At 37.1% G+C, this 26,466-nt stretch overlaps 1 protein-coding gene across 1 annotated transcript; it reads left to right on the forward strand.

Annotated features, from left to right (window-relative positions):
- Window positions 1–25,221, forward strand: DSG3 (desmoglein 3; the record flags this gene model as incomplete). Its single annotated transcript, XM_084252691.1, has 16 exons — window positions 1–48; window positions 7,841–7,876; window positions 8,353–8,478; window positions 9,628–9,783; window positions 10,198–10,342; window positions 11,252–11,418; window positions 12,488–12,616; window positions 12,857–13,042; window positions 15,329–15,600; window positions 16,360–16,499; window positions 17,096–17,323; window positions 18,846–19,106; window positions 21,570–21,700; window positions 22,009–22,072; window positions 23,252–23,469; window positions 24,646–25,221. 16 exons carry the CDS (start codon window positions 1–3, stop codon window positions 25,219–25,221), a joined length of 2,883 nt encoding a protein of 960 aa, XP_084108817.1.
- Between the last annotated feature and the right edge of the window lie 1,245 nt (window positions 25,222–26,466).

Below are 26,466 nucleotides of genomic sequence, written 5' to 3' on the forward strand. Positions count from 1 at the left end.
ATGACTTGGCTCCTTTTCCGAACCACAGGCGCTCTGGCCATTTTAATGGTAAGTGCTGTCTTTTTTCTAATAATTGCAAACTTTCCCTATTCTCTTCCTTGTTAGAGAAGACAGAATTCGATTGCTGGATCTCTGCTGTAAACACTAGAAAGAGTACTGTGGAAATAAACACTTTTAAATAAGATGCTAAGGATTACCGACTTCCTCCTTTTGTTATTTTTTTAATGTTGCATTTTACATTGAAAAATAAAACAGACACATGAATTTGAAAGTCTTTAGTTAACGAATTAAATAACCCTGATCCTGATCTATTTTCCAATACTCCCCCACTTTCTTTCTTACATTCTTCTGTCCAGTATTAACTGGAAGTAAAGCACACAAAAGAGAAGCAGGTCTATTTTCCAAGATTACATGTCTCTTAAGCATATGGCTAAGAAGTGTACATGTCTAGTCTTGACAACTGAGATGTTTATAAAATAGTCAAAGACAATTGAAATTTAAATCAAAGCGAAGTTTAACTCTAGAGAAGCTGGGTGCATTGTTAAGAAAGCAATGTTTATGTTTACTGATTATGTGCAAAATATACCCAACCTTTAGGGGAATAAAAGATAAGGACATTTTAAAAACCATTTTTCAGGAGAGTAACATGGCTGTTGATTGGGAAAGTTTTATATCCTATAACATAAAAGAGGAGTGGAATCCAGAGAGCATAGCACCAGCATGAGTGTTCCTTAATGATTTCAGTGAAGAAAAAAAATGTCACTACATTATCAGTTGCAAGGAGATAGCAAAAGAGTGAAATATACCATCAATGAATATTTTTTAAATTCCTACTATGAATTTCTTAATTTATCAACAATAGCTAGGATGATCTAAGCATCAATTTACCTCATTTCATCATCTAAAATGTTGAAATATTGGATAGATATCAAAGACAAGATAGATCTAAAGAAAGAAGTCTCTAACACATAAGGCTTTCTAAAACCCACAAGGCTGCCTTGTGAGTCAGAGGGTTTCTGGGTCTTCCCTCTTGTGATGGTTTTTAAACAGAAAATTAGTATCACCCCTTCTATTGGAGTCTATTTCTATCATGACAATGTAACTAATTGTTTTGGTAATCTAATAATGTAGTTGATCCTGGAATATTATAAAGAGACATATATGATAATTGTTGGACTTTCCCTGCTTTGCAAATGGTTGTCTCTGGATGGCACTGCAGGTAACCTGACAACCATGTGTCAAGCCAATGACCAATTTGGGAAGCAAAGGGATCTGCAGTGCCAGAACAGCAGTGTCATAAGGACACAAACTTGGGCCACCACAGCTAAGGGGGGCTCTTTTCCCTGCCTTGACTTAGAGACCTCTCTCAGTTACCTCTCTGGTTTGACAGTGATTGTGAGAGTCTGATACTGAAGACTGTTTATTCATCTCTGTGTCCCCAATGCTACTACGATATCCTTCTTATTAGAATATCTTTCACAACTATTTGAAAAATGGATAAATCAATTGAATAAGGCTTCAGTAAAACATAATCTACACACTTGCATACAGTGCCTCGGGCATGGCAGTCATAGAGGAAACTATAAAATTAAGACATTTTCCTCCCCTCTGGAAAGTTCTACACACACAGCAATACAATCACACACGACTTAAAAAAAAACAATGTAACTTCATACATAATCGTTAAACTGAGTGGCCTAGCAGTAACCTAACCAATATGGTAGCCACTAGTCATGTGTAGCTATTAATTATTTGAAATGTAGTTGGTCTGTATTGAGATATGCTATTAAGTGTCAGCTATACATCATATTTTGAGGACCGTATAGAAAACAATGTAAGCTATGTCATCAATAATTTTTATGTTGGTTACATATAAAAATGATAGGATCTAGAGATATTAGATTAAAACATACATAAAAATTAATTCTACTTTTTTTAATTTTTAAAATGTGATCCTTAGAAAGTTTTAAATTATATATTTGGCTCACATTTGTGCTTCTCATATTTCTAATGGACAATGATAGTCTACTGTGAATACTATTTGTGAAAGGCAATGTCAGTCAGAAGTGAGAAAGGTAAACAGACACCACAGAGTTAGAGATTTGAGCTGCTTTTTGATAAGGATGGATGAGCCAAAGGGCGATAGCTTCCATCATCAGACCAGCAAAAGCAAATCTGCTTATGGTGTTCGCCTTGGGCTAGTGAACACTCTGGTTTGGCTGGAATGAAAGTTTGTGTTGGAGAATGAATTGGAAAGGCAGGTGAGGGTCAGGTTAAAAAGTACATTCAGTGAAGATTAATGGAATCCTTTTAGAAATAGGGAGCCACCCAGAGTTTCGAAATAATGTGGTGATGGGGAAAAAGCAATGCTTTTCAAAGCAATGTCAAGTGAAGGCACATCTTTTGTTGTTGAAAGGTGGGGCCTGAAAGTTGGAAGATGTGTTTGGAGGTTTTGAATTAATTCCACCTTGTTATGACCATACAAGGGTGCCTAGAGAAGTGAGACACAGAAGCAAAGTCATGAACTTCAGTCTCTGCCTGCTCCACTGACTCACTCCAGGCCTTGTTTTCTCAACTGTATATGACAATGATCATAAACCCCTTTCCTGATTTACTTGGTCATCGTGAGTGTAAAACAGCAATGTGTGCAAAAGTGCTTTGAAAAATATAAACCAATTTATAAGAATAATTTTTTGCATTTGTGCAATAGAGATGGTCCTTAATAACATCTTGACTTTCTGCCTTACCATTTTAAGTAGCCACCATCACCAGTTTTCATAAGTCAAAAAAGGGCCTACATCTTCTTGAGTGAAAAAGAAATAATTGTAAGATTTTTTTTTAACTGGTTGGGGAAAAAGAAAAGCAGTATTTTAAATGAAGATAATAATGGGTATGGGAAAATACGTTCAAATTTGGAGCTCTTCTAAAAATTTCAACTGTCTGACCTCCTTAGGTAATTGTTTGGGAGGGACATTTGCCTATTTTGAAGAATGTTGTAGGACTTATCAGTTTCTGATGCTTATTTGATCTATTTCACATAAGAAAAAACAAACATTTGGAAAAGGGCTAGTGATTAAAAACTGTTCATGTTCAGAGATTTAACCTTTTGATAACAATATTTATCTGAAAGACAACCACTATTCACTGTTATACAGTATGCAAAATCTGAAACACAGTTTAGCAGATAACATTCTTATTAGCATCTGGACACTAAGCTATTTAATTTTATGTTACTATCTTATGTAAAAATTTATTCATTACAAAATTTATTGAAAGTTTGAAATGCAAAGATTTTTAAAGCACAATGTTTTGAAGAAATTAGTAGTAACAGTGCTGGAAAAAAAGAAAGCATAGTTTAAATATCAAGTTCTAAGAAATGGTCAAGAAAATCAATGATATAAGAAGGTTCTAGCAATTTACTTTCACATGAAATTATATTTCCAATGGCCATTTTTAGTTGAGAATATCTAAGAAGCAATATTTCATTTCACCTTTCTTACCTTTGCTTATATTTGCTACATCTTAAAATATGTTAGGGTGGAAAATAGAATTAAAATTAATAAGTAAATATCAAATTTTGAGTTAGAATATATTCTAAATATAGCAGAACTATCTTCAATCACCTTCTTCTATAGAATATGCAAAAAGCAATCTTTAGGAAAAGAATTGTCAGCTAAATGGCCTAAATTGAACAGAAAATATTTGAGCTATTTCTTTCTCCTTTTGACAGAGAAAACAATCTAATGGTTACATAAATATATGAAACAAACCAATATATCAAAAATAAATTTTTATCTCAACGTCTCTAAAAATTAAAATTTGGAAATTAGAAGAACCTTGCCAAGTGATTCTGGTCAGGCCTGCCTATCTTGAGCAGAAGTCAGGAAAATGTAATGACTGCTACCAACTACCCCTCCCACTTAATACCTGAAACCGGTTTTCACACAGAGCCAGAATACTCAAGACGTTTCCCACAAACCTCTTAGCCTTTGGCTCTTCCTTTCCAGTTAACAGTCAATCCGATAGCCTAAGGTGAGTGAGGGCTTGCTTTAGAATGTTCATCACACGAAAATTATATAGACAAAATTGATAACTACCCATAGCTATGCTATGGAAATGACTGTGCAGAAGGCCAGGCTGTGCCCTGCACAACTACGGGCGGTTCACTCGCCTAAACTACAATGTGAACAGTACCTCCTGGAGTTGTTCAAGGGGCAGTCTTCACACTGGTACTGAGGAGTATCTTTTTGATGCTCAAAGAAAAAACAACTTTATGTGCCTTGACCTGAGTAATAATATTAAGAGGATATATCATATCAAAATGGTTCTTTCATAGCTTTATCATTAAGTTTGGCAAAGAAGTGATGAACACATTAAGCACTTGCTCTGGGCTGGGGTTCCTCTAAGTGCTTTCCACCTATTAATTTATTCATCTCTCACAACAAACCTATAAAGTAGAACTATTATCTGTATTTTACAGATGAGGAAGCAAAGATTAAGTAATGTTCTCAAAATACATAGCTGGTACGTGGCAAGACTAGAATTTCCATTCTGGGATTCAGGATCCAGAGTCCAATTTTATTTTACTACACTTTACTCCATCTTATAAAGCATTTAGAATTAACCAAGAGACAACTCAGTTGAATGTTAGGAAACTATCAAAATAGGTATTAAATAGTCAAAGTAATTATATTAGCAAATTAAATCAATTAGGTAGCCACATATAAGTATGAATTAACTAAAATAATTGTTTCTAAAGCACTATCCTAAGTAATGTAATGCTACAATTATATTTCTAAATATCTAAAGCATACTGCAATATTCAGAAGTAGTTGAACCATCCCATATTTCAAAAAACACCAATAAAAAATCACATTTTCATAATACTACCTAAAATAAGAGAGCAGTCCGGGTGGTTCAACTTTAAAAGAGAAGATGGAGAAGAATAAAGGTTTAGACTGAATAACTTCTCTACAGTTTGTGATTCTGTGAAAATGTTGAACAAACAAGATAACTGTGTGCAGTCATGTTTCTCCTTTCTCCATAGCTTAGGACTTGTACTTTCTTTGCTTGGTTTCTCCTTCCTTTGCTTCCCAGAAAAGCAGGAATTGTATCTTAATGTCTACTGAAACAATCATTCTCTGTGGAGCTAGTACAAACATGATTCATATTTTCTGGATGACTCGCCCTAGTTTTCCTATAAAGGGGAGCGTGCCTGGCCCATCCCCTCGCTCACATGGGACTGAGTTGTTCCTATGAATTGAGAAGGAGTCGTGCAATTACTCTATTCCTGGTCTTCTCTCCCAAGTAATGCATGCTCTTGCTTAATAAAGAGCAGCAAAACTATAAAATCATTTTGAGACCTATTATCATTTTGAGACCACTTGACTTTTGAAACACGATTTCAGTGTTAAAGGGTCTGACATCCTATGTCTGATGGAATTCCTCCTTCAGCTCCGAGTTGGACCTTCCTCTTTATGATAACCTTCCAAATAAACCATGTAATAAATGTACATTATTTCAGAAGTATCCTCAGTCTTTGGCAGTTAGAAATCTAAACTGACCTTTATAACTTTCTACCATCATTTTTAAAATTTATTTATACTTATTTTGGTTAGAATCTAGTGTGGTGGTGATATACATGCATTGTGGTCAGGCTATCAAGAGTCAAGTCCTGACTCTACCTAGCTGGTGCAAGGTAGTCATTCTCTCATCTCTCTATTTCTTCATCCATTACATAGGGATTATAATAATAGAATCTCCTTCATATGACTGCTGTAAGTACTGAATGAGGTAATAAATACAAATCTCTTAGAAAAGCAACTGACACAGACACCACAATAAATATTAGTTACTATTATCACTCTTTTTTTTTTTTCTTCTGACTTATTTTCAAACAATCATTTTCCTACCAGCTTGTCCTTAGCTCAGTTAACCAGTGGGCCAGCAAATAGTCTTTAAAAAATGTACTGAAGGGGCCTCGCCGGTGGCATAGCGGGTTGAGCGCAGCTCTGTAAAGCTGTCCACAGCCTCTGCAGTGCAGGTTCAATTCCCGGCCAGTCAGAGAGATACCCACATGGTGTGGCAGACCTCTCCTGTCTCGCCCACTGCTCCCTTCAGCAGTGATTTTGGTCCCTCTGCCTGTTCTGCTTCCTACTCTGTGTCTGGTGGATCCTCTCACCCTCCTGCACCTCTGGCCTATACCCCAGTTCTTGTAGAAATTTAAAAAAACAAAATAAATAAAAATGTACGGAAGGACTGGTATTATGAAGTTTATAAGGGAAAAAATTAATAGAGAAGTTCTGATTTGGAAAGTTTATAATTCTTTTGACTTATCACCATAAGATACATACAGCAATGTGAAATCACATATATCATAAACTATTATGGGTTATACTGCGTGGTACAGAGTACATGCTGTACAAACACTCAAAGGAGACATCAGTAAAGACAGTTTCATGGAGATTGTTGAACTTGAAATGATCTTAAAGGATGAGTAATATTTAAGTGGGTGAAGGGGAAAGAAAAATACAGTCCAGGTAGAAAACAAGATGGAAAATGACACATATGAAGATCCTGTATGCTCTTGAGAAAGTAAAGACCCTAAGCTGCCTGTCTTTGCTTTAGCCTCATTTAACTTATTTCAGAGCACTACAAAACTTAAATTCAATATTTATTTATTTTTAAGGATTTATTTTTATTTATTTATGCATACAGGAACTGGGGTGTAGGCCAGAGGTGTGCGGGGTTGAGATGATTCCCTGGAGACAGAGTAGGGAGCGGAACAGGCAGATATACTGAAATACACTGCTGAGGGGAGCAGCGGGTAAGACAGGAGAGATCTGCTGTGCCATGTAGGTTAGCTCCCTAGCCAGGGATCTATGCTGCAGTGGCTGGTGATAGCTTGCTTGCTAGCGCTGACTTTAACCCCTGCACTATCAGGGAGGACCTAAATTCAATATTTAAACTGATGTAACAGGACAGAAATGAGACCCGTGTTCCTCAGTACACTCTACTTGAGATTGTAATAGTGTATCCCCATCCTTTATGTTCCAAACTCTAAACCAGTCTAGTTCCAGTCCATTCTCACCATTCATGTATGTACAACTAAGATAATTTCCTATCCTGTAATTGAAGCTAATACAAGATTGCTTTTAAACCAGTCAGTTGAGTAGGTGATGGTTTTTAATAATCCCTTGTATCACTTTCTGAAGTTTATCACAACGATGTTCTCCGTTGTTTCCTAAAGCCAAGGCTTCCACAGCCAGGTGAGCAATATATGGTTGGTACAACTGGTTGTCAGGCAGAGTTTTGAAGAGTTGAAAAAATTCTTCATTAAAATTTTGAATTCAGGGCCTCCCTGGTGGCGCAGGGGTTAAACAGTGCTAGCAAGCTATTGCCATCCACTGAAGCTTAAGTTCGATCCCCAGCCAGCCAGGGAGCAACCCACATGGAGCAGCAGCCCTCTCCTGACTTGCCCTTTGCTTCCCTCAGCAGTATATTTTAGTTGATCTGCCTGTTCTGCTCCCCACTCTGTCTCTGGTGAATCCTCTCACCCTCCGCACTTACGGTTTACACCCCAGTTATTGTATACATAAATAAATAAATCTTTAAAAAAAATTCTGAATTCAGATGACAGGACAAGAAAACTTGCTTATACTGAAAACATTTTTTTATTTCCTGGTAGTTTTTTATCCTTTTGTATGCTACTTCTCCCAATTTTTGCTATAGAAACAAATTATAATATGAACAACAGAATGTAATAACCACAATATATTTCTTATGTAATTACTTATTTGAAGAATTCACAGCTAATTTGACTTTATTTAAATATTTACAGGTGGTTGTATTGGTACATGGAGAATGGAGAATTGAGGTAAAGTAAGAAATTTTTTTTTTATTAAAGTAGCTTAGTGAAACAATTTTAATTTTGTTTGGAAAAATATTTATCTAACATTTAAAATAATTTAAAATTTAATGGTAAAAATAAAATTAAAATTCTAACAAGTAACCCAACAATATATATCTCATGTATTCTTTTTCTTATCTTAAGCAAATCAACAAGTTTTCATTAAATGGGTCCTATATACCCAGATAGGAAGATATTGTGGAATATGATAAAGGAAATACAAAATATAACTAAATAGTAATATTAAAAATTATAGTCTTGCCACTGTTTCACTTATTTAATATTTCTTCCTTGCTTGACAAAGTAAGGTATAGCACATTAGATATTAACTATCTTAGAAGTCTTAAGACATAGGGGATCCTCAAGCTATTTGTCTATAATCAATGCTCAAAGCAAAAATTTTGAACAATGTGTTTACTAAAACAAAATCCCTTTTCAATTAGACAAAAGGACAAGAAGATGATGGAACAGTAATACAAGCCAAAAGGAGATACAAACGTGAATGGGTGAAATTTGCAAAACCTTGCAGAGAAGGAGAAGACAATTCCAAAAGAAATCCAATTGCCGTAGTAAGTCACAGCTGTGTGGGCAATGTGAATTTTAAGAATATAAACATATTAGATGTAAATTAAAATAAGTGAGTGCCTATTAACAAAATGCAGTCTGTGGAATCCACAGAACAGATTAACTTGGTATTTCAACAAAATATTAAATAATAATAATAACAATAGCAATAAAAGAGAACAAAAACAAAGAACTATGGCTTCTAGAGTAATAAATGCTTGAGACATGGACTAACTTCAATGGATATGACTTATTTAGGTCTAGGGTATAGAAAAAAAAATCAGAAAAATATATAGATGATTAGAAAAATGGTTGGGAATCAACATTGGATTGACCATTCATACATTGAAGCTGGGTGATGATGTATATTATTCTAACTTTATGTGTATTTAAGATATATATATATATAAACTTGAAATTATAATAAAAACAAATAATTTCGACATATATTTTAACAATACAAACCCTTTTGCTTTTCCTCTCCAATCTCCCTATTTAAACAGAAATTAATGCTTTATTTCTTTTTTGCTTAACATAATCTGCTAAAGGAGACAGCATATAGAAATAGGCTTGTCAAGGGCCTCCCCAGTGGCGCAGCAGTTGAGCGCTGGGTTGTGAGGCTGCCTGCAGCCTCTGCAGCGCTGATTCGATCCCCGGCCACTGGGCGAGGGTTCCACATGGTGTGCAGACCTCTCCTGCTGCCCGCTGCTCCCCTCAGCAGTGTATTTTGTCGGTCTGCCTGTTCTGCTCCCTGCTCTGCTCTGGTGGATTCTCTCACCCTCCTGCGTTTCTGACTGTACCCAGTGCTTGTATAAATAAATAAATCTTTTTTAAAAAAAAAAAAGAAGAAAGAAATAGCCTTGTCAATTTTAAGTGTCCTTGACTTTCTTTCAACCTTTTAGTATCACCATGGTGGCCACAGCCTGAGCAAATATTCTAAAGCCAAAATAATTAACACATATTGGTCCATGCTGGTCCACAGAAGCAACAATATGAATTTATTTCACATTCCTTGTATAGATCATGGCAAAAAATAAACAGCACAATAACAGAAAAGTGAACAGATGACTAAGACTATGGAGGTACAGGAGAGAAGGGAAAGGAAAAGGCCTGAGTGATAATCATCTTAACATTTTGGGAATTCTGTGCTACAGATTTCTTCAGATATTCAAGCAACAGAGAAAATTACCTACCAAATTTCTGGAATGGGAATTGATCAACCCCCTTTTGGAATATTCATTATTAACAAATTCACTGGAGAAATTAATATAACATCCATAGTTGATCGTGAGGAAACCCCAAGCTTTCAGGTAAGTTTGTGCCTTCAATATTGGGCATCTTCTCTTGCACCATGGCTGTGGAAGGAATACCCTTGTACTGGTTAATTAGAGGAGAAATCAGTACATGCATTGATCCACCAGCAATCAAGACTAGTCCTTCCACATAGGGCCTCCATTTGTAGTTGTGTCCCTGAAGGAATTCACCAGGTGGATGCATGAGAGAGCCCTGAAATTCAGCATGCAGCTGGCTAAGAGCTTTACCTTACCATGAGACAGCCTGGAGGAAGGGGCAGCTGGTCTGGCCAGGTGTAGGCACCTTTTGCTACTTTGTGTATTCTCTTTTTCTTCTTTGATAAAATTTCTATATATGCCAGTAGAGTAGAGCCCTATTTCTACAAGTTTTAAGTTTGTAAAGTGATACTAATATTTTCCCTCTTTTTCTAGATCACATGTCGTGCCCTAAATGCCCGGCAACAAGAGGTAGAAAAACCACTTATATTAACAGTCAAAATTTTAGATATCAATGACAATCCTCCAGTATTTTCACAAAGTATATTCATGGGTGAAATTGAAGAAAACAGTGCTACAAGTAAGTCTGACAGTACCTCCCATTTCTAATTTACTTTCAAAGCACAAATATCACTGTACTGCATCATTTTTATAAGCTAATTTATTATCTCAGCTTCATCAGTAATTCTGCAGAAAAAGTCATCAAGATAACCTGGGTCTTCCTTTCTAATTTTTGTAATTGAGCTATTTATCCATGACCTTTGTATTTTTAAGTTGTGATCTTGTTAACAAATCAGTGTATTTTATTCTTGTATGAAAGTCAACTTTACTCAGCAGTCACAAAGCTGAAGTGGTCTTGGGTAGTCTAGATACATAGGCTGGACTTTTTAGATTATAAGGGACAAAGATGTATTTACATTATTTGGATAATATAAGAGTGATAAGGTCACCCATTATCAAGGGAAGAAATAAAGACAGGATAAGAAATAAACACAGATAAGGTTTAGAGAACTGGAGAATTTTTATGGAAGGCAGCACAGTTCTACCTGATTAAGAGATAATGCAGAGATGACATGCAATTTCTTTTGAGCCTACAAGTTTTAAAATCTTAAAACAGGACCTCCCCAGTGGTGCAGCGGGTTGAGCACAGTGCTGTGAATCTGTCTGCAGCCTCTGTAGTGCAGGTTTGATTCCCAGCCAGCCAGGGAGATGCCCACATGGCTAGGCCAATCTCTCCTGTCTCACCCGCTGCTCCCCTCAGGAGTGTATTTCAGTCAGCCTGCTTGTTCTGTTCCCCACTCTGTCTCTGGTAAATCCTCTCACCCTCCCATGCCTCTGGCCTGTACCCCAGTTCTTGTATGAATAAATCTTTAAAAATAAATGAATAAAATCTTAAAACACAAAGTCCACTTTCAAATTGTGTGGAATATTTAATGTTAACATGATGTCAACCTTTACAGTCTTAAATGAGTTTCTTCTGTATTTCTAGACTCACAGGTGATGATACTAAATGCCACAGATGCAGATGAACCAAACCATTTGAACTCTAAAATTGCCTTCAAAATTGTCTCTCAGGAACCTGCAGGCACACCCATGTTCCTCATCAGGAGACACACCGGGGAAGTCTGTACTTTGACTAATTCTCTTGATCGAGAGGTAAAGCAAGACACTTGGAAACATTCAATAAAAAAAAAAAAAATCTGATTGTATGAAAGTTAATAGATGTAATTCCATTCTACTAAAGGGAAAAAGGAGAGAGGTTCTCAATATTTACTTAGGCCAAATCTAAGGGAAATTATCTGCATTCAGTTGTGATTCTAATGGGGGGGAATATGTACCGGGAACCTGTGCCATTAATTATACCCAAAACATATTAAGTATCAGCACACCAGTGGAACTTAAATTGAGAGAGTTAAAAAAAAAAGCATGACATGCATGGACAAAGATTGAGCTCTAATCTTTTAGAAATTCTTAGATAAAAGGAAAAAATTATATCTGCAATAAAGCCTTCTCCAACGCCACACTATTTCTCCTGATTTCTTTTAATTTTATTCTGACTTCTAGAACTCTAAAGAATCTCTTTCCTCTCTCTGTCATTCTGTCACCACAACTATCATCACCACCACCATCATCTCCAACACCATATACTGTCCTGTCAAATTCCATATTACTTTTGTGCACATGATATTCCACATTGACTGGCAGGGTAGCTGCATAAATAAACTTCAGTCAGACAAGCATTCCACCAAACTTATGACTTATTTTTATTCTCAGTGTATTTTCTTGCCATAAGACGCTCACAAAAGGGCCTCCCCTGGTGGTGCAGGCGGTTGAGCGCAGCGCTGTGAGGCTGTTAGCAGCCGGCCTGCGGGCGAGGGTCCCACATGGTGCAGCAGACCGCTCCTTTCTCGCCTGCTGCTCCCCTCAGCAGTGTATTTCATCAGTCTGCCTGTTCTGTTCCCCACTCTGTTTCTGGTGAATCCTCTCACCCTCCTGCGCATCTGGCCTGTACCCCTGTTCTTGTATAAATAAATCTTTTTAAAAAAAATGATGCTAACAAAAGAGAAAACTTGTTCTAGCTCCTAGAAGACATCCACCCAACCATCCAGAGCCTCATACACCTCCTCTATAATGTACAGCAAAAGTGTATGTGATTTTCCAGAGAATGAATCATGAATTTGAAAATTTTCACCTCATTTTTCCTTACTTTTTTCTCTAAATTTAGAAATTTAGCAGTTACCGTCTGGTTGTGAGTGGTGCAGATAAAGATGGAGAAGGACTGTCAACTACATGTGAATGTAAAATTAAAGTGAAAGATGTCAATGATAATTTCCCAATACTCCAGCAATCACAGGTAAACCTTTCACTCCTTGAAGAATCATTTACATATATATATATGATGTTTATTATATACTTCCCAATTTTTTTTAAGTTTTTTGCTCTTTTCCTTAAAAATAAATGTTTGTAAAATATAAGAATTCAAATAACCAGCAAGAAGGCAATGCATAATTTGAAAATGAATACTATTCAGAATAAATAAAAATCCCTTTAGATAAGACCTCCATTGAGTCTCAAATTCTTCTCTCTTTTTCAGTATTCAGCACAGATTGAGGAAAATACTTTAAGTTCTGAGTTGCTACGATTTCAAGTAATAGATTGGGATGAAGAGTTCACAGATAACTGGAATGCAGTGTATTTCTTTACTTCTGGAAATGAAGGAAATTGGTTTGAAATACATACAGATCCTAGAACAAATGAAGGTATCCTGAAGGTGGTTAAGGTAAGTTGATTTACCTTTAGTGGTAAAAATGTTCTATCTTAACCAAAAATATCATTTCTACAAATAAACTTTTTTCATTTATTAATAATAATGCCACTCCTTCATAGAAAACACATAAAAGTACATAGCATTTTTTAAGTTCACATTAAGTCTATTACCTAGGTATTGTTCTTAACATGTTTATTTGCTTCCTTCCAAGCTATCACACTCCAAAGTAAACACAAACACATTGATATAGATATATTTATAGGTGCACCTGCTTTAATGAGAAGAAAATAAAACACATTTCTGACTTCCTCTCATTCACTCTGTTGGATTGAAGTTAGAAAGAAAAATACATACACTCATGGCTTGTGAATTTGTCAACTTGTTTTTAAAAAGACTACCAAAAAATGGAACTTTTCTCTAGAAAAATGAGAACATATAAACTATACCTGAAGATAAAAAATAATTGAGCAAAACTTCCATTTAACATGTTTGGTTATGTTAAGACCCTGATCTGAAGTAATATAAGGCTATTTCTGCCCAAATATTGCATAAATTAGAAAAAATATTGGGGATATTGCTTAGCATAGGGCATTAAATTCTATGGGAGCTTCTTTAATTCCTTGAATCCAGTAGTGAGGGGCCTATACTATAACTTTAACAAGGAGACTGCCAAAGCCACACAAGGAGTTTCTTATCAGTGGGTTTTTCAGAGAGTGAAAAGTCATCTTCACTTGTAAGTGTTTTGTTATAAACATCCAGAAATGCCTGGGTATGAACTATTCTATCTCTTGCTTTGGTGCTATCCAACCACCCAAACTGGAGACTTAGGACTTATCCTTAAATCATGGCATTTCCTCACAACAAAATAGTCAGTCAATTCTGTCCCAGAAATTGACTTTGTTTCCCCCTTACAATCTGTGCTCTAGCCAGCCTGACCTCCAGCCCCCAAAGTGATGGCAGCTGCTCCTGATGTTTCCCACCTCCTGTTTCTATTCCCTTTGCTCTCCTACTGCCACAAAAGGGACCAATTATATGGCCAAGGATAGAATTGGACTTTCAGTGGTCAACTTAAAATAGTATATACAGATGATGATTGATTGTAATGTGTACCATGTAAAACTTACATATGTTGGCAGGCAATGCTACCTAAATTAAAATATATGTATATTTAAAAATATTAAAAATTCAGACATTTACTTCTTAAAACCTTTCCTGATTCTCCATTGATTATGAAAGTCAGCCACAGCTCCATTTGCTTATTCGAATCACCTGCAACCTTTGGCTGGGCTCAGATGGTCTAAAGCAAAGCTGAGGCAGCAGTTCTTAAAATCTCCTCATTAGACTATAATGTGCACCCAGTGCTGATGGCCAGCTGATGCCCTGAAATGACATTCACCTTCCTCAAAACTAGGAATTTAAGTGACATGACCATAACAAAAACAGGCCCTCAAACAGAGTTATTTTGTGCATCACCAGGATTTTTTTGCATCTATGCTATAATGAAACATTGAATAAAAGCATTTGAGGACCTGCTGTACAAAGCATGTACAGCCCCCCCACTCCCCAAGACCTACTAAACTCCGTGAAAATTTACTAGAGAATTGGCAAAAAATAATCCTGGGACTTCAGGTCTTAGTTTGGGCCACCACCATCAAAGGGTCAAAAAAATTAGTATCAGGAAGACCATCTATATAGAGTTGATGGGACATCCACCCACTGCCTTTCAAACACCTATTTGCCAACCAAGTTTAGCAAGACAGTCTGCCTTTGCCACCTAAGGATTTTTGTTATAGTGCAGGAATTACTATCCTGTGAATGGGCATAGCTGCCATTTATAGAAATGTATCATGGCCTTAATGTCCAGTCATGACAACAACGTAATAAGATTTTTGTTCAGAAGTGAAAATATGAGGTTCAAAGAAATTAAATATTGTGCCCTCGTTCACAGACTGCTCTTAAGTTATAGAACCAGGATTCAAACAATTCTACTATAGCAAATCTGGAATTCTTTCCACTGTACCACACAGCCAAAGAGACCGTACGGACATATTTTTGCTGGTCTATAAAGAGATACTCTGTTTTATAAGTATCAGTTACCAAACCGAGTTCTTATGAGTTAAGAATCCTAAAGGTTTCTCTTATCTCCACGTTGCAATGATTTCTGAAACTGTGTTTTGTTGTATAGTAATAAAAGGATCTATTTATAGAATGTAGCATATAGTTTTCTTGTCCTCTTTTGGATTTGCCAGATCATATTTTTGTAACACTTCTTTCCTTCTAATTTTATTTTTACTGTAGGCTCTAGATTATGAGCAACTGCAAAGCATGCAATTCAGTATTGCTGTCAGAAATAAAGCTGAATTTCACCAATCAGTAATCTCTCAATATCAAGTTAAATCAACCCCAGTCACAATTCAAGTAATAAATGTAAAAGAAGGTATTACATTCTATCCTGGTTCCAAGTATTTCACTGTCCAAAAAAGCATAAGTAGTAGCAAATTGATCAATTATGTCCTGGGTTCCTATCAAGCCATTGATGAAGACACTGGCAAAGCTGCCTCATCTGTCAGGTAAAATAATTTTACATCATTTTATTATTCCTTGATATAGTTTTAATCTATAAACTATTCCAAAACACTTAAAGTATATGTCAAGACCAAAAAGAGATACAAAGTGCATCTACCCAAAGAGAACTTAAGAGCCAGGTAACTAAATCATTACAGCATATTATGTTATAAGCAAAGACAGAATGTCTTATTAGCCTGTTTAGAGAGAAGGAAAAAGTTTCATAGAAACTATCATTGAGTCTTTCCTGGCTGCTCCCCGGCCACTGGAGGAGGGTCCCACATGGCGCGCAGACCTCTCCTGCCGCCCGCTGCTCCCCTCAGCAGTGTACTTTGGTCCCTCTGCCTGCTCTGCTCCCCGCTCTGGCTCTGGTGAATTCTCTTGCCCTCCCGTGCTTCTGACTGTACCCACTGCTTGTATAAATAAATATATTTTTTAAAAAAAGGTCTTAAAAAAAGGAATAGAACTTCACCAGAAGCACCTACAAAGACATGTACTTAAAATCCAAGTGCACCATACAAGGTAATTGCTCTGGTATAAAGTTATTTTACTGTACAGAGCAGAGAATTGAAATACCAAGCAGCCACATATTTAAGGATTATGAAATATTCCTTTCCACGTTAATTTTTAGTTTTCTGCTGCTTTTTATAAACTATATTTCAATGTTTTAAGTATAATACATTAAATGTTAAATGAGTCACTTTCATTAAATAGGTAGCATTCTATGTTCCAAAAAATTATTATATTTTTCTGTTATAAAACAGATATATCATGGGACGTAATGATGGTGGTTTGCTAATTGTTGATCCAAAAACTGCTCAAATCAAATTTATCAAAAACATTGATCGGGACTATACTTTCATAATTAACAAGACAATCACAGCTGAAATTCTGGCCATAGACGGTAAGAAAAGTAATTCAATCATTTTCAGACGTGTTACTACAATTGCCATGTCTTCATGAAAAAGTGATTATGCTTATTTAACATATTACCTTTATCATTATATAAAGTTCATTATCTTAGGGACCTTGAGTCTCAAGTATAAGGCAGCTGAATGCAGTAGAAGACTGAGCATTACAACTTCTCAGTGGAGTTTGAAGTAACAGTAAATTCTGTAATCCTTCCCTGTTCTTACCGTGGTAAACTGTTTTGCTTTAGAAGCAAAAATATTTCATGCAGTGCTCAGCTCATACAGTATACACATTTAAGAAAATTCTTGTTTTTATGTTGCTTTTCTTTGTAATCAGTAAATTCATCTCTTCCACCTCTTGGTTCCAGGCATATTAAATTAATAGCCAACACTACTAATTAGAGACACCAGCCTCGTTGATAAATTTAAATTTGCTTTTTACAAGATATGGAAATTGTATGACATCTTTTGACTTACTAAAATGCCATAAGAAGCCAAGATATTTGGTTGTGTGCACAGGAAATTTAAAAGCTCAAAATTTTTGGGTATAATCTGTTGTTTATTTCTTAACTCTAAAATATTTTTACAGAAATCACCGGTAAAACTTCTACAGGCACTGTGTATGTTGAAGTACCTGGTTTCAATGAAAATTGTCCAACAATTGTCCTTGAGAAGAAAGAAATTTGCAGTTCATCACCTTCGGTGGTTGTTTCAGCTATATCACAAGACAAAGATAAATATACTGGGCCCTACACATTTTCATTGGAGGAGCAACCTCTAAAGTTGCCAGCTGAGTGGAGGATCACAACTCTCAATGGTGAGTAATAGTAAAGTTGTCACCATAAATGGAAGCCGACGCTTTTTTTTTTTTTAAAGATTTATTTATTTATTTGTTTGTTTATACAAGCATTGGGTACAGTCAGAAGTGCAGAAGGGTGAGAGAATTCACCAGAGCCAGAGGGGAGAGCAGAGCAGGCAGATTTACTGAAACACACTGCTGAGGGGAGCAGCGGGCAGCAGGAGAGGTCTGCGCGCCATGTGGGACCCTCGCCGGTGGCTGGGGATTGCTGCAGAGGCTGCGGGCAGCTTCACAGCCCAGCGCTCAACCCCTGTGCCACCAGGGGAGGCCCAAGCTGACGCTTCTTTACATTTCCAAAAGAATAAGAGAGTATGTTTAGAGTTCCCTTCCAAGAGTAATTTTAAAAATCCTTCACAATGAAAGATGCAGTTGTAGTCCATTGAATTTCTTCTTTCTTCGGAAGAGAAAATAAAGGATATGATAGACTAGTAGCACTATTTAATATTTCCTGAACTTTATGTGGACTTCAGTTTATTTATACTTTTAAGAATTTATTTCTACCTCCAGTGTATGCATGCACACATGTGCCCACACGTATTCACATTTGTTTGCATGTGTGCGCACACACAAACACACACACACACAAATTAGAGTCAGGCATCTATATTATTGCAAAGCTACTTACATTTCTAAATACAGAAATTTTTCCTAACTGGGCAGGCTGTGAGCAGACATGAAGCACTGGAGGGGGTGGCCTGCATCAGGTTCAAAGGAAGTACTACTTAGTCTGTGACTAGTTGGGACTCTTAAAATCTTGGTGGATTGAAAAGCACAAATCCATTAGCTATGGGGAGGAGTTAATCCATCCTTCCTTTTCTCCTAACCTTTAGGAGAAATTTTATGCTGATTTAAGCAACACAACTATGCATCTATAAGAGTGGTTGGTGAACCCCACTTAGAAAGGCACAGTGCAGTGATGGACAATAGACAACAACCAATGTTCATGAGTCACACACACTACAGGACTTTACCACAAGAAGGCCCTATAGCCAGCATTGGGCTCACCGAAGGAGGACTGACAGGAGCAGTGGAGGTAGCAGCAGTCAAAGCAGAAACTCAGCCTAGATAAGGCACAAAAGCATGGACAGAAGGGGAAGACATACAGCTAGATGTCCACACAGGAGTCCAGGGGTTGGTCTAAGCATACAGGAGAGTGCTTAAGCCGCAGAAGAGGGGGATCTGATATTTAAATGATGTACATATCCCATCCTCTTTGCAAGGAGGGAAGGGAAGAGGGAAGAAATCCAGGTAGCACCCCATCTTCATGGAGGAGAATAATGGGTACACCTGGGCCAGAGAGAAGGAGGAGGAAATGCAGACAAATGCACCCAACTGAAACTGTTAAGCTTTCATAACTCCAACCACCCACCACTATCAGCCCCAATTTCTGCTAGTGACATCTTTGCAACTTCACAGTAAGTGCTTTGGAGACTCAAAGATACATTGTTCTACTACTGACTTGGTGTTTGTTTCTCCACAGCTACCTCTGCGCATCTAATAGCTCAACAGCCAACAGCTCTTGGAATATACAAAATCTCCCTCATAGTTAAAGACAGTAAGGATCAATTATGTGAGCCACCAGAGGACTTGATCTTGGAAGTCTGTGATTGTGAAGATAGGGACGTTTGTAGAGATTCTGAGTCAAGGGATGATTTCCAGCCTATATATAGAGGCAGGGCACAGGGGAGGCTGGGACCTGGAGCCATTGGCCTGATATTCCTTGGACTTCTGCTGTTGCTGTGTGAGTATGCCCAACTTTCCTTCTGTTTCCACAAGTTGTCTGTATTTGCAGAGGCCTTCGCACTACACAGAGAATGTCTCTCTGTAATGCAAAAACAATTCCCTAATCATCTTATAGGCAAAACTGGGAGAAAAGAGCATTTTTAGGAAAAATATGAAATGTTTCAAGTTAACATATCACATGCTGGGCCTCGCCGGTGGTGCAGTGGATTGAGCGCAGCGCTGTGAAGCTGTCCACAGCCTCTGCAGCGCAGGTTCGATTCCCAGCCAGCCAGGGAGATGCCCACATGGCTTGGCAGACTTCTCCTGTCTCGCCCGCTGCTCCCCTCAGCAGTGTACTTTGGTCAATCTACCTGTTCTGCTCCCCGCTCTGTCTGGTGAATCCTCTCACCCTCCCGCACCTCTGGCCTGTACTCCAGCTATTGCATAAATAAAAAATAAATCAATTTAAAAAATTTTTAAAAAATCATATCACCTGCCAACAATCTCTACTCATTATACAGAAACAAATCATATGGTAGACATTTAGGAAACAGCATAAGAAAATCAAGAAGGATAGAAAACAGTGAACACTTTGTACATGCTGCCAGTCTCATTCATGGTCAAAATAATGACTTTGTCCATGAGTGTAGCATTTTCTAAAATGTCTTCTCCATAATCAAGTCTCACAGATACTTAAAAAAAAAAAAAAAAAACCTGGTCAAATAAAGTTAAGGAAAATAAATAACTATCATAGGCTCTGAGAAGTTATTGCTTAATCCAAACATCCTGAAAATGTATTAATTCTAATAAAAGTAATTTTTATTCAATAGATAGGCTTCTAAAAATTACACTTAAATAAAATTTTGTGAATCAAATAGTATTTTGAATGTAATAATTCTATTCAAAAAAATTCATGGGAAATTCTTGAATAAATAAGAGAAACCCTAAACTACAAAGAAATACAGAACTTTACATGACAAGCACACATATAACCATAACCCAGACTTCACAGATATTAAAATTTACCATATTCAGATCTCTTTTCCTGAAAAGGATAAATAAATTGTTATACATACATGTAGCGGCAGGAAGGCACAGTGCAGGATCTCTATAATTCCAGCAGATGGGGTAAAGGAAGATCCTGGAGCCCTCGGTGGCTTTTTCAGGCTTTTATTGGGATTAACCAGGTACACAGCAGGCAGGCCGCCCAGCCCCCAGCAAGTCTTCTCTCTTCCTGGGCTCTCCAGCCTTCTCTGGTGGGCTCAGCTTCTCCTTCACTCTCATTCTCTCTGCTCTCTCTCGTGGTTCTCTTCTGTTGTTCTGCTGCTTCTGGCATCCCCTTGATGCCACCCTTATAAGTGCAGTCTTAGCCCAGGTGTACCCACTTACACATGCTCACACCCTACTCCAGGTGCCCGCCATCAGGCATGCATTCAGGACCACAAGGATCCATCATCAGTCCTGATGGCTGGAGGGCAGAAAAGCCAAACACTTTACCTTACCCTACACCCATCCTAATGACACTAGCAAATCCTCATAGCACTCACTACTGTCCTTCACTCTTATTAACTCACTTAATCCTCATGACAATCTCGATGTAGATACTAGTGTCCCACGTTATGGATGAGTTAATGGATGCAAGCAAAAGTGATAAAATTTACCTATTTGGTGAGTGGTGGGGCCACTTACCAACCTGTCTCCATAGACTATGAAGTCTGTCTCCATAGACTATGCTCTTAAAATCCCTCACACACTTGCTGCTAATTAGACAGGGTTCTAACTTTGGGTCCAGGTGATCCTGGCAGGTGCAGCTGGGGTCACTGATGACCAAGAAAATGTAGGAAGCACTTAAAAAAGAAGGAATCTTTCTCTCTTGGTCCATTAACATGAGAAAATTAATATTTATTGCAAAGATATGACTGATACACACAGAGAAAATGAAAATTACTCTGGGAAGAAGGCTGCTCCAAGCTAAGGATTCATAAGTCACAATTAAGAGGGCATTCACACCCTGTATTAGATCACCACTCTGGTTGCTGAGGGAGGTTTCTGGTTAATTCATGTTTACTAATAGATGTTAAGAGACACATTATCATGCCCAACTAAAATCTTGACCATACAGTTGTGAGTTCACCCAACACGATATACATAGCCTCAACATGTACAAATAAATGCAATCATAAAAAAAATATTATGGAAAAGGATTAAGGAACTGAACCACCATTATCATTTATCAAACTACCTTAGGCAACAATTTACATATCACAAGAAGAATTTAATGTCTTCTTCAGTTTCATAAGCATATGAAATTTTAATGTTTAATTTGCCAAATTTAGTTTATAGATACTAATTTTGCTATTAGGAATTTTCTATAAATCTGTAAAATACTGTATTTTCTTTGTTACATTTCTGAGACTTGTCATGTCAAACCCTTTCCAAGTGATTCAAATGTTTTAATATTTGGCTTTGTTTTGTTTACTAGTGGCCCCCCTTCTGCTGCTAACTTGTGACTGTGGGAAACTCGGGGGAGTGCCAGGATTTATCCCAGTTCCTGATGGTTCAGAAGGAACAATTCACCCGTGGGGGATTGAAGGAGCCCAGCCTGAAGACAGGGTGAGGATCCAGTTTGTAAAACATTTATTTGCACTATATAAAGAAAAATTCAATTTGAGATGAGATGAGAAAATTGAGTGACAAGGTATTAAAATAAGGGACTCCATGACCCCCTGTTTGAGAGAGTGCTAGAGTACTGGTGGGAGACAGGATTTTATCTCTTCAGATGTCGAATCATAAAAATGGTTACTGCTGCAAGAATTCAGGCTAGTTATTATTTTACCATTTGCCAAGGACCACATTTTACCTATATGGCCAAGAAATCTGGTTCACTTTTAATGTATTTATTTTTTGAATACTTCTTACAGGAAGTAACAAATATTTGTGTGCCTCCTGTAACAACCAATGGAAATGATTTAATAGAAACTTGTGGTAAGTGGACACTGAATTTATTTTTAATAGTAATAGGTTAAATAAGAAAAAATGAAATTTTAAAAATAAGAGGTATCTGACTTCATAAATGCATTTGTCAGCTGACCCTACATTTTTAATAGCTGAAGATTTGTTACATTTTTTCCAACTTTAATAAACTGAAGTATAGCTCTAACTGATTGCTGTTCTTTTCATAAGTAAAGATTTCATACATATAAGAAAATATAATAAATACTGTGTACCTATAACTAATTTTGACTATTCTTATGTCATATGAGCAGATAAAGCCTTGTGCACATTCTTGAACATTTTCTTATCCTTCTTCTTTCCCCAGAACTAACAGTATTCTGATTTGAGTTCAGTTACCAATTTTTGTATTCAATCATAATAGAATAAGATCACTTATATTGTCATAAAAGTGAAATTGTTTTACCAAGTAACTATTTTATTCATGTTATCTCAATGCTACAACTAAGACCAAAACAAGAGGAACAATAAGATTTCATGCCTAATATTAATTTTTTCTTAATTCCATATTTAGTAATAGATTGTTTTTAAATGTATAACCTACAAAATTTGAATGAGATTTCCCAAAAATAGTCACTGCCTTTATCAGCTCCCCCAGTCTTCACCTGCTTCTCTCATTATTATTACATAACAAAAACTATATTCAAAATTTTCTTTAAAAAAATTTCTGTAGAAGTGTAATTACAAAGGTAACAGAATAATCATAATACATTTAATTTTCATTAGGTTACAAGACACCAAATTAATAACTACTAATTTGCAAAATTGCATTATGTACATTTCCTCTTCATTTTCCACATTGAGCCAATATGACAACTTAATTACAATTTTTTTCCCCTGAAAACTTTGCTATAGAAGCTTTCCACTGCAGTGTGTTCAATATTTTGTTCTTATGTTTCTGGCTGTTGTCATCAAAAATCCACTTCCTTTTTAATTAGTATTTTTTCAGAGATTTTTTTCCCCACTAATACCACCCCTTCTGTTACTCTCACATAACAGACTGAGATGTTATGCTTAATGTCATCTGTAGTCATATGATTATATTTTCCCCCATTAATTTGTTTGACTACTTTCCATGTGTATCAAAGATCAGTAAAAAAAATAAAATAATCACAGTATGAGATGTTACAGAAATTTCTCCCCTGCTTTTAGAAATGTGTACAAATACATATGCTGGAGGGACAGTGATTGACGGATCTTCGGGAATGGAAATATGCAGCAAAACTGTAGGGGCTGGAGGATTTGGAGCAACCATTTGTTCGACCGGACAATCTGGAACAATGAGAACAAGGCATTCCACAGGAGGAAGCCACAGGGACTGCAGTGACAGAACAATAAGCATGAGTTTCCTGGAATCCTACTTTACACAGGTAATTTCATGGAAAACTCTGGCTTTGTTATCTACTATATGTTTGAGGTGTTTTTGCTTAACTGTAGTTTTGCAGTTTGATTTTTTTTTTAATATCTTGTTAAAATATAAGAAAGAAAATAGGGGCTCTTTGCCAAAACAACGCAGATTACCTAAGGTGACTGTCAAAATTGGGCTGCTGGTCAAAAGGATGTGTAGAGAGCCACAAAATGAGAAACTAGAGCCAGTGACACCTCATATCTCCAACTGGAATAACAGGGGAGCACAAAATCATTTGTGTTTGAGTACTGGCAGCATCCTCCTTAGGAACACAAAGCAGCTCATTTTGTATTTCCTAGCCTATAAAGGATACTGGAATGCATGTACTTAAAATTTTCTGAGAGTGGGCTATGGTGTCATCACCTTTTCAAAGGTGTCTATATCCAACAAAGTTGAAAAAAAATGAATTAATCATCCAAAATAAGTAGCAATAGAAGGGATATGGCAACATGTCAGGACAAGGGACAAGGAGGGGATTTTGGAGATGGATTACTTGCCTCTTGCTTGGTGACCAAAGAATGAGAGATGCAGTTAGAATGGACCTCACGTGTAGTTTTGGTATCATTTTTGCCAGATGCCAGTGTTTAAGTGAATGAAAACTGGTGTTGTGTTTGAAGACAAGAGTGTGCTTGAGGGAAAAGGGACAGGGAGGATTTGTTTGGGAAGAATTTTCTGGAGATACACCAAGGCCCTAGGTTACCACAAATGTAGCATCTAGTAAAGGGCCCACATTGGGCTAGAGCTGCCCCCAAGGGTGCACACAGGATGCTCACTCACTCCGCTTCCCACCCCCCAGCAGAAGATGCACATCAACACAAGCACAAGCCAGAGAACTTCACATTTGGCCCCATGAATAGCCTCCAATACACTTTGGATTGTAGACCTAAATCCATGTAAGAGCCTGCAAAATCAAGAATTAAAATATGAAGCTAGGCTAGACTTAATTTTGGGAGAATGTTATCCACACTATTCTCCAAACACCAGATAACTTCTGTGAAGGATGGTTAATATAAACAATATACCTTTACTCCAATCGGTTACCTAAATTACGCATACATAATCAAACCTTGACTTCTATGAACAGTATTATATTCTTCAGTGAGTCTCTGTTCAATTTTTTCCCACTCTCCACCATTAGAAAGCACGTGCCTTTGCTGAGGATGACAATGGCCAGGAAGCAAATGACTGCTTGCTGATCTACGATGATGAAGAAGCACTCGCGGACAATTACCCCGACTTTCCCAAGGACCCCCTAGATTGCTGCAGTTTTATTGCTGATGATCTGGATGACAGCTTCTTAGATTCTCTCGGCCCCAAATTTAAAAAGCTTGCAGAGATAAGCCTTGGAGTCGATGACCTAGACAACCATTGTCAGTCACTGGGCAAAGACGGTGGTTTGGGGACTGAGCCCTGTGGCTATTCTGCAGGAATCCAGCAGCCGGGGTCTGTCAGGTGCCAGCCTTTGCCAGGCAGTCCAGGAGCCCCCCTTTTATGTGCTCCCTGCCCTGTGCTCCAACCAGCCATTTGCATCGCTGACCCTTTGCAGGGTGGTAGCTATTTGGTAACTGATACTTACTCAACTTCTGATTCCCTCATTTATCCTTCCACTGTAACCTTGGATCCACTTCTCACACAAAATATAACAGTGAGGGAAAGAGTGATTTGTCCCATTTCCAATGTTCCTGGCAATGTCTGTGGTTCAACAGAGCTATGAGGGACACATAATGTGATCTGTTCAGAAGATCTTGTTCCCGCCTGATATAACCAGAATAACTGGAATTCCAAACATACTCACCAAATCTGGATGTTGGTACAAATTATTCAAGGCATAATATAGTATAGCACAGCTTCTTGATCTAATTTGGCACTTATTTGCTAGTCTCATAAACTGATCATGATTACAGTTTATAAATTTCTAGTCCACATCCCCAAATTGAATATTTGTCACTCCCAATTTACCAAATCCAGTCAGTGTTTTCCAGAAAATCTTGAGGTCATATTCAGAGGGAAATTTTCCTAAAATTGTCTAAACTTCTATTTTTGCAAAGCCAAAGAAAAGTAGTTTTCTGTTTAAAATAAAGTGTGCTTTAGTGGATTGAGCATTTAGAGTCAAGAACCCTAATTCTTGTCTCTGTCACCTTTTCTTATGTCTCTAATAATGATGTAAGAGTCATAAGGTATTTGCTAAGGTATTTTGAACTGTTTGGAAAAAAGGGACTAGTCACAGCTGGTTGTTTTCCATCTTCTTGGTGCTGGGAGACCCTAAGTGCAACTTTTGTTCAAGCTGAAGGGCTTGGCTTCTGCATGAAACTTGTTACATCTGTAGTCCTCATAGGTAAGGCAGTTTTGAAATAGAAATGTCAAGGAGCATTTAGGAAAGTTTAGTGTGGTGTAAATATTTTGTACTTTTAAAAAATACCTTAAGAGGATCTATCCAAAGAAAATATTTTACAGTGAGGTCGTTCCTCTACACTTCTCTATAATAAATCCTGTGTTAATAGTCTTTGAAAATTGGTGTATATTTTTTAAATGCTAGTGGGTGGATATAATTTATATATGACATATAGTGGTGTGTATTGTGATAACAATATCTACTAACTTTTGGGAACTGCAAAATATGGCTTTTCTCTTTAACAAAGGGGGCAACTAGAATGACACATGGTGAAATTTGGGAATATGTACTATATGCAGCATTTCAGGTTAAAATGTGATATGGAAAGAGATTAGCAGTAATCTCCATTTTTTTTAAGCTTTACTCCTTTTTCATAAACAGCCACAGCAGTTTGTTTTGACTGTAACAATGTTAAGTGAATGAAAGTTTAGAAAATATTGTTTCACTTCTGTTATTGTGATGGCCATACAGTTCTTCCAGTCATTTCTGCTTTTTATAGATCTTCACCTTTAGCCCATAGAAAGCACCCTACTTGCTCGCCAACGTTATTATCTTAACTGAGTCTTT

This window comes from Talpa europaea (genome assembly GCF_964194135.1).
Source record: "Talpa europaea genome assembly, chromosome: 13".
Taxonomy (NCBI): domain Eukaryota; kingdom Metazoa; phylum Chordata; class Mammalia; order Eulipotyphla; family Talpidae; genus Talpa; species Talpa europaea.